At 35.2% G+C, this 18866-nt stretch overlaps 1 protein-coding gene and 1 pseudogene across 2 annotated transcripts in view; both read right to left on the bottom strand.

The window, feature by feature from the left end:
• LOC306643471 (E3 ubiquitin-protein ligase UBR5-like) overlaps positions 1-18866 on the bottom strand; it is a 174176-nt gene that overhangs the window by 31541 nt on the left and 123769 nt on the right. The window contains 25 exon segments of the mRNA XM_079109617.1: positions 151-282; positions 1130-1241; positions 1831-1954; positions 5760-5999; positions 6088-6176; positions 6178-6249; positions 7233-7362; positions 7453-7579; positions 7685-7819; positions 7822-7896; positions 7899-7979; positions 7982-8046; positions 9390-9481; positions 10630-10637; positions 10640-10746; positions 10748-10775; positions 11735-11754; positions 11756-11822; positions 11825-11829; positions 12180-12303; positions 12662-12757; positions 13194-13232; positions 13235-13344; positions 17288-17414; positions 18570-18780. Coding sequence (XP_078965743.1) covers positions 151-282; positions 1130-1241; positions 1831-1954; positions 5760-5999; positions 6088-6176; positions 6178-6249; positions 7233-7362; positions 7453-7579; positions 7685-7819; positions 7822-7896; positions 7899-7979; positions 7982-8046; positions 9390-9481; positions 10630-10637; positions 10640-10746; positions 10748-10775; positions 11735-11754; positions 11756-11822; positions 11825-11829; positions 12180-12303; positions 12662-12757; positions 13194-13232; positions 13235-13344; positions 17288-17414; positions 18570-18780 — 2416 coding nt within the window.
• On the bottom strand, positions 9742-10630 carry LOC306643338 (U6 snRNA-associated Sm-like protein LSm3; annotated as a pseudogene). The gene has a single exon. The product of its transcript is annotated as a U6 snRNA-associated Sm-like protein LSm3 (transcript).

Below are 18866 nucleotides of genomic sequence, written 5' to 3' on the forward strand. Positions count from 1 at the left end.
GGGGAGAAATCATTAAATACCTTCTTCTTCCAACATCTACAGAGAAAAAAGATGAAGTTATTTTAAAAAGCTTTTAACCACCCTTGTACACATCATATTGAGTATTAACCATTTCATGTTGAATATACATTGCCAAGTAAGGCAACATACCTGCTTCTGAGCCAGCAGTTGCTGCAGTGACAACACTTCTGCGCCCACTGGCATTATCTTGGTTGCTGTGGTTACTTTCACTGTCACTTTCTGTTTCAGCTGCTGCTAACAAATCCAGCTCCATGTCGCTCCCTAGAAAATATAATTAAATAATACTAAGAAGAAAAGCCCAAAAATCACTATGGATCAAGACAGGATTTGATAAGCTACAATATAAGAGTGGGAACTAAAAACTCATGGGGGGGTGCAGAGAGGTAAAGGGGGGGACCATCCAGAAGGGATAATTACTACACTAAGAATAATTGACTATTCACCATTAGAAAAACGATCAGGGAAATCATGGTGGTTAGTGGACTGTTACACAGCAATTCAAAAATCTCTCCTGCAGAGTCTTAGATTCTGCAGAAAAGTATTGGGGGACACCAAGCAGTAAATTAGATTCACTTGCTCCATTTTCATCTGCTTTACATATTAGGCTTTCAAAAGTTTAAAATGCCCATTCTTTATATATCACAGTAATAAATCAAAATATATAAAAACTATAAATTTTAAAAATGTGCTGTTTGATTATCTTAGGTGAAAAAGGAAAGTCACAAAAATTACATTTATAATCTTAAAACCATGCACGGAGAACAGGGCAGTACAAGGGAGGACTGAAAGTTAAAACTGTTAACAGCCCTGTGAGATTATGGGTGATTAGTTTTGCTTTTTCTCTAATTTCCAATGTTGCAAAATGTGGCTACAATTATTTTAATTTTTAAATCTTTTAAGAAAAGAGAAAGTTTCTTACAACAAAAGAAAAAGGGAGAAGAGGATAATTATTTTATGTATCTGTACAGCTACCTCCTAAAATTTTGAACACATGTTTCAGAATCACTCAGAAAGTAAGTTGAAGAATTACACAACAAATGGGACTCTTCTCTCCCTTCAAGGTACCTGGTTAACTCATACTGAATAATTTCTCAAATAACCTGCATACCATCTTCATCATGCTCATCATGTTGTCCCTCTGCCTCAGCATTTTCTTCCCCATGTTCTTCCTGTTCATCGTGATGATCCTCTTCTCCAGCCACACCCTCCACCACCTCAACCTAAATCCAGAATCTTATTTGTAGACAATGAAAGTATATAATAAGCCTATACCTCTACCAGTGCTCCTCTGCAGCAACTATTAAACTAAAATACAAAGATCTCTAACAATGGGGAGTTATATCTTATATACTAAGCAGTTTTGAAAATTTTTTGCTAGCGACAATTTGTTACCAAAAATCCTATCAACATATCCCAAAGTTTATGCAGAGCCCTAAAATTAAAAGTATAAAAATTGTTCTGGGGGTGGGGAAGAGGGTTTTTTATATACCTCAATCATCATAAAATTGAATATCCCTCTTTCAAATACATTGCACAAAACTACTGATTTTTTTTTCAACAGTGAGAATATCTTAACTCTTAACCCATAGGTAAAAATAGTTTATGTGCACAATTTCCAAATATCCAGTATATCAAGCATTCTTAAAATAATTTTAATATGTAACAAGTGAAAACATAATACAAGTCTATAGGCTAGATGCAAATGGAAACAGTGCAAAAGCATATAGTGCAAATGCAGAAAGTGACTATGATATCCTCCCCACCAAATACAAGCTTTTCATCTACCACAATTAAAACAATTAAAACCACCTCTTCCACATCTGCTGAAACAATATCATCCTGTTCTTCATCTCTGCCCCTAACAGGCTGGGACTGGCTGATGCGCCTCTGCTGTGGATTCCGGATGATGTAAGATGATTGAGACTGGCTGGAGCTGCAAGGAATCAGGAGGTTATGAGTGCGCTGCTGCCACTCAGGTTGCGCATACTTTCGTGCTTTTCCTTAAGTGTTTAGCTCATTTTACAGCACATGAGACACTTCCTAGAATGCTATTCTATGTCTAACTTGAAAATTCTTGCAACAATAATTAATCTACAGGACATTAGAAAATATGAACTCAAAAGAAGTTATTTTACTGTAGATTTAAATTATAAATCTCGTAGTTTGCTTTTACTTTTTGAGTAAGTCATTTTAAATCTATGTTGATAGACATTTGAGTGAGTCCTTCCCACTGAAAAATTATATGAAGAAAAATCTTTTTCACTGGCTGTGGGCAGCTTCCAAAGTCTCTCATGACAACATTCATTCACAACACTTCTTTCAGAGACTTGACATAATTTCTATTTTGCATTAACCACTGACTTTCTAATGTGTATCAGGAAAAATGTCAATTTAAAACTATGACTTTAAAATAGAGTAATAATTAAAAGTGGGGTGGTGAAAAGTTTCACTTCCCTCAAAGCCTGATGTGGAAATAGCCAAAAGACAGATCCCTGCATTATACAGGAAAGGAGAGAATAAAGCTTTAGATGCAGGCCAGAGATATGAAGACAGTCGTTAAATAAAACCATAATGACACCTTAGAGATTAAGAAACTCAATTAAAAAAGTTAAAAGATTTTAAGCTATTGCACCATCAGTGTTCTTTCCTCACCTCAGTTCTCTGAGAAATAAGAATTAAAGCAGTTACATTTGAGAGCCAACTGAGACACAACTGTGTCTTCAAATAATCAAGTAGTTTTGATGTGGTGTTTAACACAAGAACTTTAGTGGTAAAAACAGAGACTGTGAATTACAAAGAAGTAGGAGAGGATAAGAGATGAAAGAATATTTCTAACCACTAAGAGATCATAATATTAAAAATAAAAGTCAACCTGCAAGAAACCACAACTAATAAGTATTTTCTTTTCTTAAAATAACATCTTAGGAAAAACAGCCAGCAGAACTATAGTTCCCTCTAGGTAATCACTTAAAGAAGCTCTGCACTTCCTATGTGTGATACTGCCAATACTCAAATCACTACTACCCATTTAGAAATGGGAGTTTCACCTTTTTCCCCCACCAGAGACTTGCTGGCATAGTGAAGGACCACAGTCCTAATAACTAGTGCAAAAAAGCACTGTTCAACTTTTGAGAACTTGTATTTCTAGTAATTTGCCAGGCTAACTGTGAAAAGAAGCCCCTCTTGGCACAAATGCCTACATGTGCAACATAAAATACATTAGGAAAGGAGGGCTATGCTGGTGATAAAGGAAAAGCCATCATACATATAAACTTGGAGAGCAACACTGCCACCGTTTACCCCAAAGGCATCTACAATGTCTCCTGGGCTTGAAGGGTTGCAAGGAACCATAGATTTCATAGGAAATAATCTGGGGTCTCACCAGAGTAGGAAATCATAATAGATTCTAATTTTTAGAATGAGAGTGGATATCAATGTGTTATTGGGAAAATTACAATGTATAAACTTATGTATGATCTTTATCAAGTTCTTAGTATATACTAAATTCTTGGTAACTTAGTGATTATTAAATAACAGATATGGAGATAGAGTAGAAAGAGATTAATTAATAAGACCATAAGAGGGATGGGACTGTTGCTCAGTGGTACAGCACTTGTCTAGTATATGTAAGGCCCTGGGGGTTTGATCTCAATACCATCTTTTTAAAAAAAAAAGAAGAAGCTTAAGTTTTGAAGAGTTGGAGGGGAATAACAGAAAAAGTAAAACTACTGCCTGCAACACTTTATATTCAATGGATGATACGTAACAGTCATGCAAAAGAACTGCAAGCATCTGGTCAAGAGTGTGCTTTTACTTAAGACACACTTGGTCAAAAACACCCTGATGGGAAGAGATGGCTAAAACTGCATTAGAATGAAGGGCTTCTAATATCATATCAACAGCTACAGAAAATATTAGCACTATCTCAATTATCAGATGACATCTGGAAAGTTTTAAAAGTCTGGGCCAAGAATCAAGTAAGGGGTATGAAACAAAGTGCTTAAGAGTGTATAATACTTTAATAATGAAAGAAAAAGTTCAAGATGACATAAAACTTGAAACTCAGTAAAGAAGCTAATGGGCAGTGTTTAGAGATGAGTGATAACCAATTTTATGTTCTGGGACAAAATCAAAGGGAGAGAACCAAAACTGCACAAGGTGATACTACTTAAGTAATTGATGAGTCAGACTCAGGATCAGTAGCATAACACTTGAGTCCAGATAGATCTCACTAGAAAAACCATTTGATAATGAGGTAAATGACATTTAACAGTTTTTAGCCCAATCTTAGAAGACTAGCAGTGACAAGGTTATGATGGGAAAGTTTTTTCAAACAAGCTGGATTTAGATTAGAGGGAGAACTGGATAATAAAAGTAGGAACACATAAACTGGCATATGGAGAAATAAGGAAAAGAGTGGGCACAAACACTCAACATAAACTTGGATGGAACAGAGGGATAAAGTCTTCAGAACTGTCCAAAATACAAAAGCAGGCCATCCTCATAAACAGTTAATTCTCAGAAAGGGAAGAGTCCTAGAAATCCTTATTAAAATATCATATACATACACAAGGTAATAAAATCAGACTTGAGAAAACTAATTTTGCCAAATATCTCAAGAGTATTGCTACTCAAAAGCATGGACCCTAAACCAGCAGCACTGGTATCACCTGAGAACTGATAAGAAATACAAAATCTCAGGCTCTAACACAGACCTTGGAGTGAACACCTGTATTTTAATAAGATCCCCAAGTGATTTCATGCATGTTAAGTTTGAGAAACACTGTGCTAAATAAGGATTCCATCAAGTTTTAGTTTCTAAACATTCTAATGTAACAACTTTACAGTCTAATGATAGAAACTATCAAGTGGAAAAGATAAATGAGATTTAATAATAATCCTATAACTAGAATTTTTTATTGCTGAGTTGTTTTTAGCATCATAAGTAATATAATTGTCCCCAAAAATACATTAAGTTGCTGGGTTTGCAGTTTAGTGGTAGAGTGCTTGCATAGTATGTACAATGCCCTGGGCTCCATTCCCAGTACCACACAAAAGAAGGGGAAAAAACCTAAAATTCCCACATTCTAGTTGTTTACATTGCATGACAACCAGATGGCCCCCTGCCCAAACCCATGGACATACAAAGTTGCAGTTTTTTCACTTTAGCCTTCTAGCAGGTTTATTTGGGGGAGGAGGGAGAACACAGGGGACAGAGGTTTTAAGTACATTTTCTAACCAGACTGCTTTATTACCAGTATAAAAATTGCCCTTCCAACACAAAACTCATGTAAGAGGGGTAACCCCATCTATTACCTTAGAAGTATAATGTGTATTATACTTCTATACATCTGTACCTGCCTACCTATTTTCCCTCCTTGGTGCTACTGGGATTGCACCCAGGGTCTCACACAGGCTAGGCAAACACTCTATCACTGGAGCTACAACCTGATCCTTTTTATTTTTTATTTTGGGAAAGGGTCTTGCCAAGTTGCCCGGACTGGCCTTGAAGTTCCAATAATTCTGCCCTAGCCTCCTCAGTAGCTGGGATTAGAGGCATGTGCCACCATGTCTAGCTCACCTGTATCATTTTTAAAGTGCTTTCACATGTTCCCAAGCAAAATATTTGCTACACAAATAATTATGTGTACCACCTAAGTGCTTTTGCAAACATTTTCCTGAGGCAAACGTGACATCACCAGAGAAAGAATCAGAATCTCTTACTAGTTGAAATTTACCTGCTAGACTGATCAGATGATGGTCGTGGTGGCAAAGGTTCTACTGAAAATAGTTCTTCACTGCCTTGCATGGCATCTATGCTAGTACTGGCCAGAGTAAATGGTGCAGTCGGGCGAGCAATCCCCATTCTGACAGGAACAATCAATGACTCTGCAACATTGCACAATTCTTCCACTGCATAAGGCAGCAGTGCTTGGAATACACGCTTGCATTTTCCAATTGGTTGTGGAATAAAGTTGCTAGAGCAAAAAGGGAATAAAGGAATCTTTTATGAGCCCTGTGCAAAAAAAATGACAAAAAAAGCTCAAATATACAAGGATGACTTACTTTTTCTTTTTCGATGAGGCCATTTCCACACTAAGAATGACAAAAACTCTTGCAACTGAACGTAGAAACCTCATTGTCACAGCAATAGCTTTCTTCTCGGCGTCCAGGTGTGTACTTGTTTTGGAGTTCTTTCACTAATGTACCTAGTAGAGTATCTAAAAGCTTTAAAAAATTGTAATTATTCTTATTAATGTTATTTCATAAGATATTAAATATTCATTAAGTAAAAAGTCTAGCATTTTTCTGTTACTATTTCATAATAGAATTTCAAGACAAATTTAAACAAAACATTTGCACAATGACTAGTTTATGCAACACATCTACCACTGTAGAACATATATAAATAGCAGGTCCCAAATGTATGATTTATTTTTGTTCCATAGTTTGATATATATCAACGAATACTTAGAACAATATATCAAATCAGAACTTTTTCACTCACTATATGGTACTCACCAAAAGAGCAGATTCAAATATTTATGCTAAATTCATAGTCCCATCTCCCTCACCTAAACTAGTATCACTTTCTAATCGCTATGTGTGATTTATCACATAGATATTACCTATAGAGAAATCCAAATCCATGTACTGTTTCCCTATCACTGTTCTTGGGGGAAGACACAGGGAAATGAACACAAGAGCACCCTCCCACTGAACTATATCGCTAGTCCTTTTATTTTGAGTTAGGGTCTCAGGAAGTTGCTGAGGTTAACCTCAAATTTGCAATTGTCCCATCTCAGACTTCCAAGCAGCTGGGATTACAGGCATGCACCACTGTGCCCAGCTCCTTATGACAACTTTTCAGGGCAATATTTTTATTGCACTTGACACTGACAGGTTGTTTTCCAAATAGAGGTCCCAGTGGGATGCCACCTCATCAATGCCTGAGTATGTTTCTTTACCATAACCTCATTAGCACTGGGTCTTGTGATTCACATTCTAATTCTGATTTTTAACACATTTAGGATTTTATTTAGAATGAAAGGAGTTTCTGCTGTTACATAATACTATTTAAATCACCCCAAAATTTGATTCCCCTGAATGTACTACTTAATCAGAGGTCTATCAATACTGACTCGTAAAATCACAGGTAAAGTAAGAAAAACATACTTTTGTGTACTGTAATAAACATTCAAAAAGCTTACCAAAATATCTGCTGTACACTTGACTATAAGGCAATGAGTGAAACAGTCTAGTCGAATTGTGCCACTTTGTTGATTGAGATATACTTGCTCTTCTGGCAACAGATGGCCTATCCTACTGCTGGCACTCAGACTTGAGGGGGAAGGAGAGACAAAATGCACTGTAATAACCTACACTAACATGGGAAATACACAAATCTAAAATGTTTTAACAAATACATACGGGTCTTTATTCTCCTGTGACCCAAACATAATCATAGATTTCAAGGCATTCCAGTCCTGTAGAACACGCTCCAATGCAAGCTGGGCAAATCTTGGAGGCTCTAAATCATGATCAGGCATATCTGAATCTGAAAACAAAAAGAAAACAAATGGAAAAAGAAAGGAAAAGAAGCAGATAAAAATAAAACATAACTACTTTTCATAAAAAAATCAGCAGTGTTACATTTACTCACCTTCAGGACTAGCTGTTTTTCGATTACGATCCTCCCTGATTCGAGGTGGCCTATACTGGCAATGTTCCACTGTTTGCCTGGCGACAGTCTGCACCAAAAACAGCAAAAGGTGCTCTCCCCTGCAAAACAGAACAGTGTGGTAAGGTGGGGGAAGGTTACTAACCTGTGCTGAGCTCCTTCAATTTTACTCATTGTGTGTCCTAAAAATCCACTTGCCTACTGTTTGGCAGAGTGACCAGATTAGTAGCAGTGAGCAGGCGATAAAGTAGATCAAGACGAGCAGATTTCTGTCCGCGATTAGAGTTTTACATTTACATTTCTCCCAACAATCACAATAAGCTGTTGGTGATGTCCGTTTGAGTCTAGAAAGAATTCACCAAAAGTATAAGTACTGAAGTTTTTTATTTGAAAGATCTATACTGACATCACAGAAGCACAATTCACTGAAACTGGAGAGAACCCTTGTTAAGTTTTAAATGTAAAGTGTTAACTGTTAAAGCTTATACAACAGGAAGGATCATTTTTATAGTATGAACTCTATAAAGCAATACAAAATTCCCCTGGAAAGAGGTACTCTTTGATGACTCAAGTAAAGTCATTTCTGTTAATGTCTTTCCTAATTCTGCACAACCAATCTAGTTTAAGTAATCCTCCTGTAGGTATCTAATGACTTTACAGGCAGCTATTTCTGACATGTGTTCTCTATCTGACAGGATTGCAAATGCTGTCGGGACAGGGATCACCTTGTTCACTTCCATCCTAGCATCAGCATAGTGAGTAAGTTAAACAATCAACAGGTTATCATCTTTAGATGCTTAAAATAATAAGGAAAAGAAAGAATATTAGCAAATATTATAACTAAGCATCCATGCAAAATCTATAAGAAATTTCCACTCATCCTACAGAGCTACTTATTTTAAAACATAATAGATGGTTTTTATAACCCAATTCTCTATTACCTATAACATCTACACATCCATAGCCACTTACGGCTGATGTTTCTGTTGATAACACTGTAGATATTAGTGCTAGGATACTTTATTGCTTAGGTCTATGAAAAGTCTAATAAAACCAGTGGGGGTGACTAACTCTGTTGCTAGGAAGGAAGATTACTACATTCAGTTTAAAAAGTAAAATAAGGGACAGTCCAATTATTCACCATGATTCACTCAATGCCTACAGTAATTTTGTTCTAGTAGCCCCTATGGGGTTGGGGTGGGGAAAGTAGTGTGGTGGGGGAGTTGTCTTTGCAGAATACAGACAAATCATTCTGCAGACATGTTTCTGAAAAGATTAATTTGATCCTAATCAGTGTATGATCACATATTCCTACCATATAAGCCTACTTATATTTAAGTAGGATCACATAGGAATAGCATTTCACACGTTTACTCCAAATCAAGAACCACATTTTATACATAAACTGACCTTGAGGGAAACATGAAAAAAACCTCATGCTTTCTGAATTATGCATCAATAAAAACATGGCAGTATAATTACATTATGTATAAACAATACAAATCTAGTCTGTAAAATGTAAACTAGAATTGTACTGGGGCGAGACTGGGATTCAGTGGTAAAGCACTTGCCTAGCATCTGTTGAAGCACTGTGTTTGATTCTCAGCCACCACATATAAGTATATGAATAAAATAAAGGTCCATCCACAACTAAAAGTACATATAAAAAAAACTGAATTGTACTTACTTGCAATCATGACCTTTATGACAAACCCTTGCACATTCTGTACAACAACACAGTGACTCCAGCAAACCACAAGTTCGACACTCAAAAATATCCTAAAATTAAAGGATTATACTTTTAAAAGAATAATTATGTGTATATATCATCATAGTAATTATTTCTGGCATTTTAAAAAATAATTCAATCTCAGTGACAGCAGAATAAAATTTAAAAAGTTATGGAAGAATATAGTGACTAAATAATTTAAATTATATAGATGAAACCAAATACTGCCCTTATGATAAAAATAATTTATATCCTCTCAAGAAAGGCATTTTAATTGTAAAAATCTATATCAAGATTTGTGGATAGATTATTGAACCTATTGAAGACTTTCAATTCTTAAAATGTGCCATATTTAATTTAGTAATCAGCTCTTGCTTCATTTACTTAGGAATTAAATCAAAATAAATTCTTTCTTTCTTTTTTTAAAGAAATCCAAAAGCAAACATCAAATTTAATTTAAAGAAAAAAAAAAAAAAACAAAAAAACCTTCAAGACTTTTCTGCAACAATGGAGGAAACTAACTCTTAAAAAAGAGGTAGGCATCTTGGAAGGACTGGAGAAACAAAAATGTGTTGAGCTGAAGTTGTAAATTATTTACAAATCAACACATTGCAGGGGTGGAGGAATCCTTGGGCCATTTCTTAATAACAACATGTGTGTAGGCTTCTCTTCTGAAGATCTTGTACATTTTAAAGAGGCAATGGTAAGTCTATTTCCTACACAGGATTAATTCTTGATTTCAGGCAACTCCCAATGGAGGGGCCACGAGCATGACCCCAACTCCCCTGACAAAAAGCATTGGAATACTCCACTTGGCTGATTTATATATCTCTTCATAAGTCTCTTCATCGATTTCTTAGTAATCACAGTTTCTTCCACATCGCCAAGGATCATATTTAAATGTTGAACCATAAGCATGTAATCTGCCTTGAAGCTCCCGGTCATTTCTCATCCTGACGTAAATTCACCAGATGAGATCCCGGGGATCCTCTACAGTATTGGTAGTTTGTTGCTGGTCCACGTTGTCTGCCATGTTTCAAACCCTGCACTCTTTCCCCCCAAAAAATTTTCTTTGGAAAATTTTATAACTCAGCAAAAAGAAATATCAGTTATAATCTGAAAGCGAAAACTGTAACTCTAGTTTTACAAAGGAAAGCCCAAAGATAGTATACGTACAGACAAATGAAAAATAATTTACCTGGTTATGTGCTCTGCCCCGGTCCATGTAAAACTGCAGGTATCATTACAACATAAGACATATAAAGGAGAGTCATCAGGGTTGGTACCTGATGGACAAACCATTCCCATAATACATCCTCCTCTTTTCACTTGAGGATCCTTCATCTAAAACAATCAAGAATACAGTAGTTATCTCTCAGAAAAGGACTTAATAATAGTCACCTGTATGTTCTTCAAATGGAAAAGCCTTAACATATATGCAGTACAAATTAGAAACAACTATATAGTAATTTCTAAAAATTGATGCACAAAGTCAACAAGCATGGAAATCCAGCAAATCCTAAAGCAAAGAAAGGCAAAGCAAAATTATGTTATAACCACACATGATGATGACACTATACTTTAGTTATCTGGCTCCTTGGCAGTGTGTCAGGTAGTTAAGGCTGCAGTCTTAGCTCTATTTAGCAAACCATAGACATCTCAATTATTATCAGTATTTTCAAAAGATAACTAATATTTTAAATACTGGACAGCAGAATTGATATTCCTTAATGAATTCTGTTAAGCAGGAATCCCAAGTTAGAAGTACTACAATAAGACATCTTCCTATTATCTCTATCAACTTTATTATCACCATCCATTAAACAATACCATCTATTGAATATGGGAAAGTTCTACTAGTAATCCATCTTATCTTTCAAAAGATTCTATGATATCCATTATGAAATATTGTTAAAAGTCAAGAATACCAGCTGCTTTTAATAAACATTTTTTTAGTTGTGGATAACCTTTATTTTATGTGTGTATGTGTGTGTGTGTGTGGGGGGGGGGGGGGGGGCTGGTAATTGAAACCAGAACCTAACACAAGCTAGGCAAGTGCTCTACCACTGAGCTACAACCCCAGCCCATACCCGCTGCTTTCTGATGGAAAGCTGGAAAATACCATATACTTAAGAAAAGTATTCACATGAATTGTTTTACACAACAGAATCATCATCTTGATGTTTCCATCAATTATCATTTATATATACCAAAAATAAGATTTGAATGATTATGATATTATTTGTACAAAAGAAACTATTCATTGAAAAACAACTTACTTAGGCTTTGAATACATTAATTACCTTTTGCAATTTCTGGGCTGTTCTAAGATAGTAATTGCAGCAGGATAAGCTCGGCCACTTACAGCTGACATAAATGGGGTCATTCCCTTGCATCCCTAAAATGAGAAAAATCATATCAAAAATATTTTTCATTTTGAATTTCAAAGAAATAAGTCTGCATGACAAAGCAACTAATGTTCTTTCAGTAATAGACTATTCTGTGATCTTTTCAACACAGAAATAAGACACAATGATCAGGCTAAGTGTAAAGGTTTGTTTTGTATCCACTTAGGTGTATTATATAATGTTCAGGAAGAGAGCTTAGCAGTGTAGAGGGAATACAATGCTGAATTCTGATGAATTGTTTTAAATTCACATGAACTATCTATACACTGCAAAAAGATCAACTTCAACAATAAAAGCCAATACGCTAAATCTTCATAAGAAAAATATGAATAACTCTTACTTGGCAGAAAGAAGTTCTCGTAGATAGGGCTGCAGAACTGTACTGTCACATAGCAATTTTAATATAAAATGAGCATTTGCTTTTCGATCCTTGGATTCTACTACAGATGGCTCTGTGGAAGGACCTGTAATTAAGCATATCCATTTGGTACCAAAACAAGAGTAATGTGAAAGAGTAAAAAAATGTTTTATAATATACATCAGGCATATATTAAAAAACAATAATATTCTAGTAATAGTAATAAATTCATTCATTACAAAGACTTGAAACACATTAGTCTACAAATCTCGACTGATTCTTAATTTTAGTACATGCACACCATAATTTTCATTGACATATTCAAAGTAATTCAGAGAATTAGATGCTTTTCAGTCACGAAAAGTCTCCTTGAGATAAAAAGTGTGACTATATAGAATCCTATATCCAAAGTGTGTTCTTTTTTCTTGCAAATGGTGAGGCAGACAAATAGAATTGATTCTTACCTGGAATGGTAGAGGTGCTTGGTCCTTGAGCACTGCCAGTCGCTGCTGTGGTAAGAGATCCCACAGCGGGGGCCAGGATAAAATCAATGTCACCATCTTTCAGTAAACAGAACAGCAGGATGTATATCATTATAGGCAACATATCCCTAACATTTCTCTTAACTGGCCTTAAGGCTTTTTCTCTGCAAGCCGAAGGTGAGATCAGACAGAAGTTTAAGTGGAAACTTCTTTTCCAAACTATAAAAGAAGGAATCCACTAGACAAATTATTCATTTATCTTGATATGTACCAATAAAGGGACTATGTAACTTCTTACCAGTATAAAAATAAATATTTCAGTAGAGGAGTGGTACCTAACAAGTTTCTAGAATTTTAAATTTTAAAATACAAACCCCTTAAATCAAGATTTTATAACTATAAATACTCTTGCTACTTTATTTCAAATTTCTAGATATTCCATTAAAATGTTCAGTATTTTTTTCTTTCATGACCTTGTCTCTTGTTAAAAACTAAATAAAATATGAGATCTTACCAGGATCCATTGCAGGAGGGTCAGGAACCCAACTAGGGGAGCTATAGGGGGTGAAACTGGATCCTGGTGGTCACTGGATGAAGCTCCAGCCTCATGTCTACCCAAACCAGCCGCTCTCAATGAACGTCTCATCATTTCCCGTAATCTCAAACTAGAAGAACATGGACAAATCAGAGCTCACTACCACGTCTAACAAAATGAAAAGGTGTACCAGAAACTTCTTATCTGAGAAGATCAAAGTATGTTCTATAAGTCAACACTCCAGCAAAGGAAGTGAAGAACAAATACCAATTCTGGAAATCACAGAAAAATCAGCAAGGGATAGAAATGAAACTAGGGGATCCCAGTAACCAGTTCAACACTAAAACCATTATATTACGCTCCCATACAAACTTAAGCACAGGGAACAAAAGTTGCCGTGAAATAAGATTAGAAATAATCTTTCATACAATTAGAATATGAAGAATTAAACAAAGTTTTTCTGTCCCCTGTTTATAGTCAGTAGGTAGTATTAAGTTTAATAATAGACATCAGCAGACATACTGATTAGCACAAAACCAATATTGTTAGCCTACTAACTCCCCTTTCTTTGATAGCAAAAGCATTAAACTAATATTCACACAATGAGTAGTTTTAAAACAAAGACCAATTTAGATTCTTTCATACAAAAAAAAAATTTAACAGTACAACTTATATCCCAAAGATTTAATGAATGAAACTAGAGTTTGTAAAATATGTTGTTAATGTATGGGTGTGATTTTTTTTTTCTCCTGCTATAAAAAAAAAAAAATAAACTGTACAGGTGTGCACATCACTAAAAAGAAAAAAGAAATAATCACAAACGCAGACCTCATTGGGGAACGGGTGACTGCCTACTCAAAAATCTGTACTTAACCTCTGAATAAAAGCTTACAGAAGCTACAAAATTAACACATTTAGGACTGACAGCAATTAAGAGAGAGTACAAATCCCTTGCTTGGCCACAATTTTAGAGCTTCTTAATAAAGAGTAAAAACGAAACTTTGAGGGCAAGACAGTACATAAGGGACTTCAATCCTCCCCATGCAGACCTAATCCCAAAGACGTAACAGTTCTGATGTAAAAGACCTGACAACTTACTAGTAGCAAGCATAATACATCTACAAATAAGTAATTTTAAGAGATATTTTTGGATTTCTAATTGTAATAACTACTTAATCTGAGGGTAAATGTGTTTTCCCATATCAACACATTTTCAATTTTATAAGGAAATTTATTTTTTAAAAAGCATTCACATAAATTTTTAGTGGCTACTTTCAGGAACATGTCTATTTTGTTTTATAAAGCTTATTTATGGTGTACTTTTTGAAATAGAACACTCTGTAAGATCTTGCAAAATAAATTTATTGTCTCAATAATCTATTAGCTTTATAATAGTCACTATTATAAAATACCTATAGTACATTCTTTTATTATATCAGTATATTTTTCCCAATTTAGAAATTTGAGTTAGAGTTTTTATAATACAGAGGGGAGCAGGATACAGGAGTTTCAGTCAAGGTCACTTCCCTGCCCAAAGTTATCACCCAGAGAAAAAAGGCCGGCTCCTTACAGTAACAGCACACAACATAGTGACTGTTCAGTGTGATGCTCCTATACAACTTAAGTTGTAAGCTCCGATACAGACACTTAGTATCTCTACATGTTGTACTTCAAAGCACAAGGGGAAAAAAAAATCAGTATAATTGGGAGGCACTGCATATAACCTGAAAATAAATCCAGTTTTGGGCTTATCAAGAAGTGCTTAGACCTGGGTCACAAATGAAATGAAATCCCTATAGGTCAGAAAGGTAAAATATAAATGAGTAAAGGGCAGGCAGGTTTAAGAAATGGGGAGTGGTAGCAACTAGAGGCATACACTGCTATCTAAAGGCATTCAAATTAAAGAAAAAGAAAATTTTAACATTGCACAGGCCAAAAAATCTTATGTGGGCTATTCTCCAACCTCTATCTTAGAGTAGATTAAAAATAAATGAAGATAAATTGAGACCATAGTCTCATCTTGAACTTGCAAACTCCCAACTTTGTGTTGTGATGTAGTCAATTCAATATTAAATGAGGGGGTCATTCCTTGTCATTTTTTAAAATTGTCCTTAACCTCTTTTTTCTTCATTGGGTCTTGGGAACATTTTTAAGTACAATGCCCAGCTCCTCATATAGATTCTTAAAAAATAAAAAACAAAAAACAAAAAAGAAAATTATTCTTCAAGATGTTGTACACAATTCATGAAGATTCACCTGAATCCTCAGTGGCTGAGGACAATACTGAGGAGATACCACCTTGGCTGCTAAGATTCAGAGTTTTGACATTTCTTCGTATAGGCTTGCCTGGAGTCATCGTATTTTCTGACAATATGGAAGAATTCAAGGATGATGTAATTTCCTCTTTGTAAGCACGTTATATCCATGCTACAGAAGCCTTAGAATCCAGTCATGTTCAAACATAACACTGTGACAAAAAAGCGAAGGTCATGTGTCTTCCAGATTAACAATCTCTAGAGTACATACACCTGCAATCAGATGCATCAATCAAGCTTTCCACTAAATCTGCCCTTTGTACTCAGGAACTATTGAGTCACATAATAAAACTTCTGAGTCAAATCATCATCTGAAGGCATTTAACAGTACTCCATTCAATAGTGAAATTGCATCAGTTTTGAGCTTACAGCTCATGAATCCCAGCCTGCATACTCATCAAGGGGCATCGCCTAGAAAATCCATTGTAGGCTAGAGGAGGGTTTCACTTCAATGAAGCAGAGTCTGTGGACTTCCTACTGCCCGGCGTAGATAATAAGACTCCTGTGCTTTCATCTGTTCAATCGGCAGCCCTGAGTTTGAACTGGTTAAGAGCACTGCAGTGAAATCTTCGGCAAATTCCTCAAAGGAGCTTACTCTGCAAACTATTTCTGTGAGCAACACATCACCCACTCTTGAAGCTCCTTTTAGTCTTTGCCTTCAAAATAATCCTTACATGAAAAAAAAAGATGGCAGCACTGGCATTGGACCAACCATATCAGAGTCCAACTTGATTTGCACCTGTAATTTCCCTGAGGAAATGAAATACCTGAAATAATTCAGAGACTAATTTCTTCATGAAGAATTTAAGTTGCTTTCCATTTTAGACCAAACACTTTGTCTGCCTAGTGTAGTCCTAGATAAATAAGCTGGCGATAATTTCCATTCTGTGTTGTCTACATCTTTTTGTACTGTTTTTAAGTTATAATTTGGTTACCCACAAATAGTTTTTGACAAATCTCTTTTCCAGATGTTTTTGAACTCAGGAAGCTATCAACTTGTTAGTCTTCCTGGTGCCAATTTAATAACCATTTTTTAGAGGGAAAGATGAATATGGAACAGAAAATAGGCAAGGAGAGTCTTCATTTTAAGTAGACTTTACAACCTATCACATTACCACACAGTAAGCAGTGCTTCCATTAATAATCTGTCAGTAACCAAGAACTCTGGCTCTCATATCTAGAATAAATGTGTTTTTTTCCTCTAGAAAGAAAACTATACCCTGAATAGTTTATATTCATCATCTAGTCAAATACTAGCAATGTTTAATGTTATAAAGACTGGTCCATCTCATAACCCAGAAAACCTGAAAATTTAAATAATGAACAAATATTTATCATACACACCAACCTTTCATTTCTTCCCAGATCATTAAGACATCTGAGAAACTGACCTTTATATTAGCAGTCTGAAAATTAAAAGATTGAGGCTCTTTAAAATACTATATTACTTCATCTCCAACTAAAGGAAATACCTTTCTAGGAAGGAAGAATGATGAATTCAGTACAAATTCAAAGATTCAAGTTTGAACTACTTATTTAAATTATCTCCAAATTATGGAATGTCAGAATCCTATTATTCTACACTTAAACTCTAATTAGTTATTAGATATTTTTCCCAGGGTGTTATTAGGAGGAACCAAAAACAAAACGAAAAAGGACCCACCAATTCATGCATACGATAGATAAGAGATACACTGGCTTTCTGTACTTGGACTTTTTTTTCCTCCAATTAAACTTTCCTTGTAAAAATCACATTACCTTCGACTACTTGATGATCCAGCCCGATTACCTGGGCCATTACTTGAAACAACTGATATTGCATTTGCAATGGCCTCAACAGCGGAAAGTCTTTCTGCAAATGTATTTCTTTCAGAGCGTTCTGCTTCTGAAACATAAAAGAAAAAATTAGGATCAATTTAAACTTCAAAAATAATTGATATTAAGTATGTATAGAGCACTAAACGATAATTGCTAGGCATGCTGGTGCTCCATTTTACATACGAGATAATCAATGACCTCCCCTTTAAAGTAATAAGCACTTGGGAGAGACTGAACTACAATCTTTAATACATGATTTATTTATGCTGCCTTACTTCTCAAGTCCCACAGATCAAAAATAGGTCATTAAGTAGTCTTAAATTTAGTTTTCACTACCAAGGAAGAAAAGGACCCACTTATCAATATCTCCTTGATTTACATACTGCTTATAATCCTCTATTAATTTCAATAACAATATAAAGGTTAGAAACCAGCAAACCACTATTCAAAAATGTAGCCACCAGAATATCATTATCAGAATTCAAAATAAGGAGAAACAGCAGGGCACAGTGGCATATGCCTGTAATCCCAGCGGCTCAGGAGGGTAAGGCCGAAGGATCCAAGTTCAAAGCCGGCCTCAGCAAAAACAAGGCACTAAACAACTCAATGAAACCCATTTCTAAATGAAATACAAAACAGGGCTGGGGATGTGGCTAAGTGGTCAAATGCCCCTGAGGTTTAATCCCCAGTAACAAAAAAAAAAAAAGAGAGAGAGAGAAACATTGTGAACTATGTAATTGTACTTGAGGTTATCAGTTTTTCCTTCCATATAGCCAAATACAGTCATGGCAAAAAAAAAAAAAAAAAAAAAAAAACTTATTTACTTTCCAAACATATCTAACAACTCATTAAGATGATCTTCCCCTCTGTATTCTAAATATTGGGATAAAAGTTGCATCAAAATAATTTGATTTAACATGCGAAATAATTCCCTTAACATAATAATTCATCTACGATTATAAAAACAAAACTCATTTACTACTATGTATTCAGCTTGTATATTATCACAAAAAATCTTAAGACAATAAAAACACATTGATGAAAATTTGTTTTTGCTGATACTACATACCCATCCTAACAAGAACACAGGGATTTTTACCTTCTGAGAAAGTCAAAACTTCCAAGATTTACAAAAGAAAGTAAAAATACATGCAAATTCTTTAGTCACATTTTCCAAATTACCTAAAATTCTTTTAAAAACTTGTACAGTGCTCAATCTTACCCTCTTCCTCTTTCGTTTCCTTGTTACTGGTTGGAAAGCAAACCGATACACATGCATGCAAAATATTCCGATTTCCATCACATCTGTGGCTGATGAATGTCTGTAACATCTGAAGATTTGGTTCTAAAACAACAGCTTGCTCAAGATTCATGAGATACTGTCGACAGGCCTCATAGTCACAGCGAAGAATATGTTGCATTAAGGTCTGTTTCTGTACTCAGACAAATTAGGGTGAAAAACATCAGTGAATTAGAATTGCATACTGTATATATGTATATGAAAATGTCTTATAGCCTA

This window comes from Sciurus vulgaris, assembly GCF_902686455.1.
Source record: "Sciurus vulgaris genome assembly, chromosome: 1".
In the NCBI taxonomy this organism is placed as follows: Eukaryota; Metazoa; Chordata; class Mammalia; order Rodentia; family Sciuridae; genus Sciurus; species Sciurus vulgaris.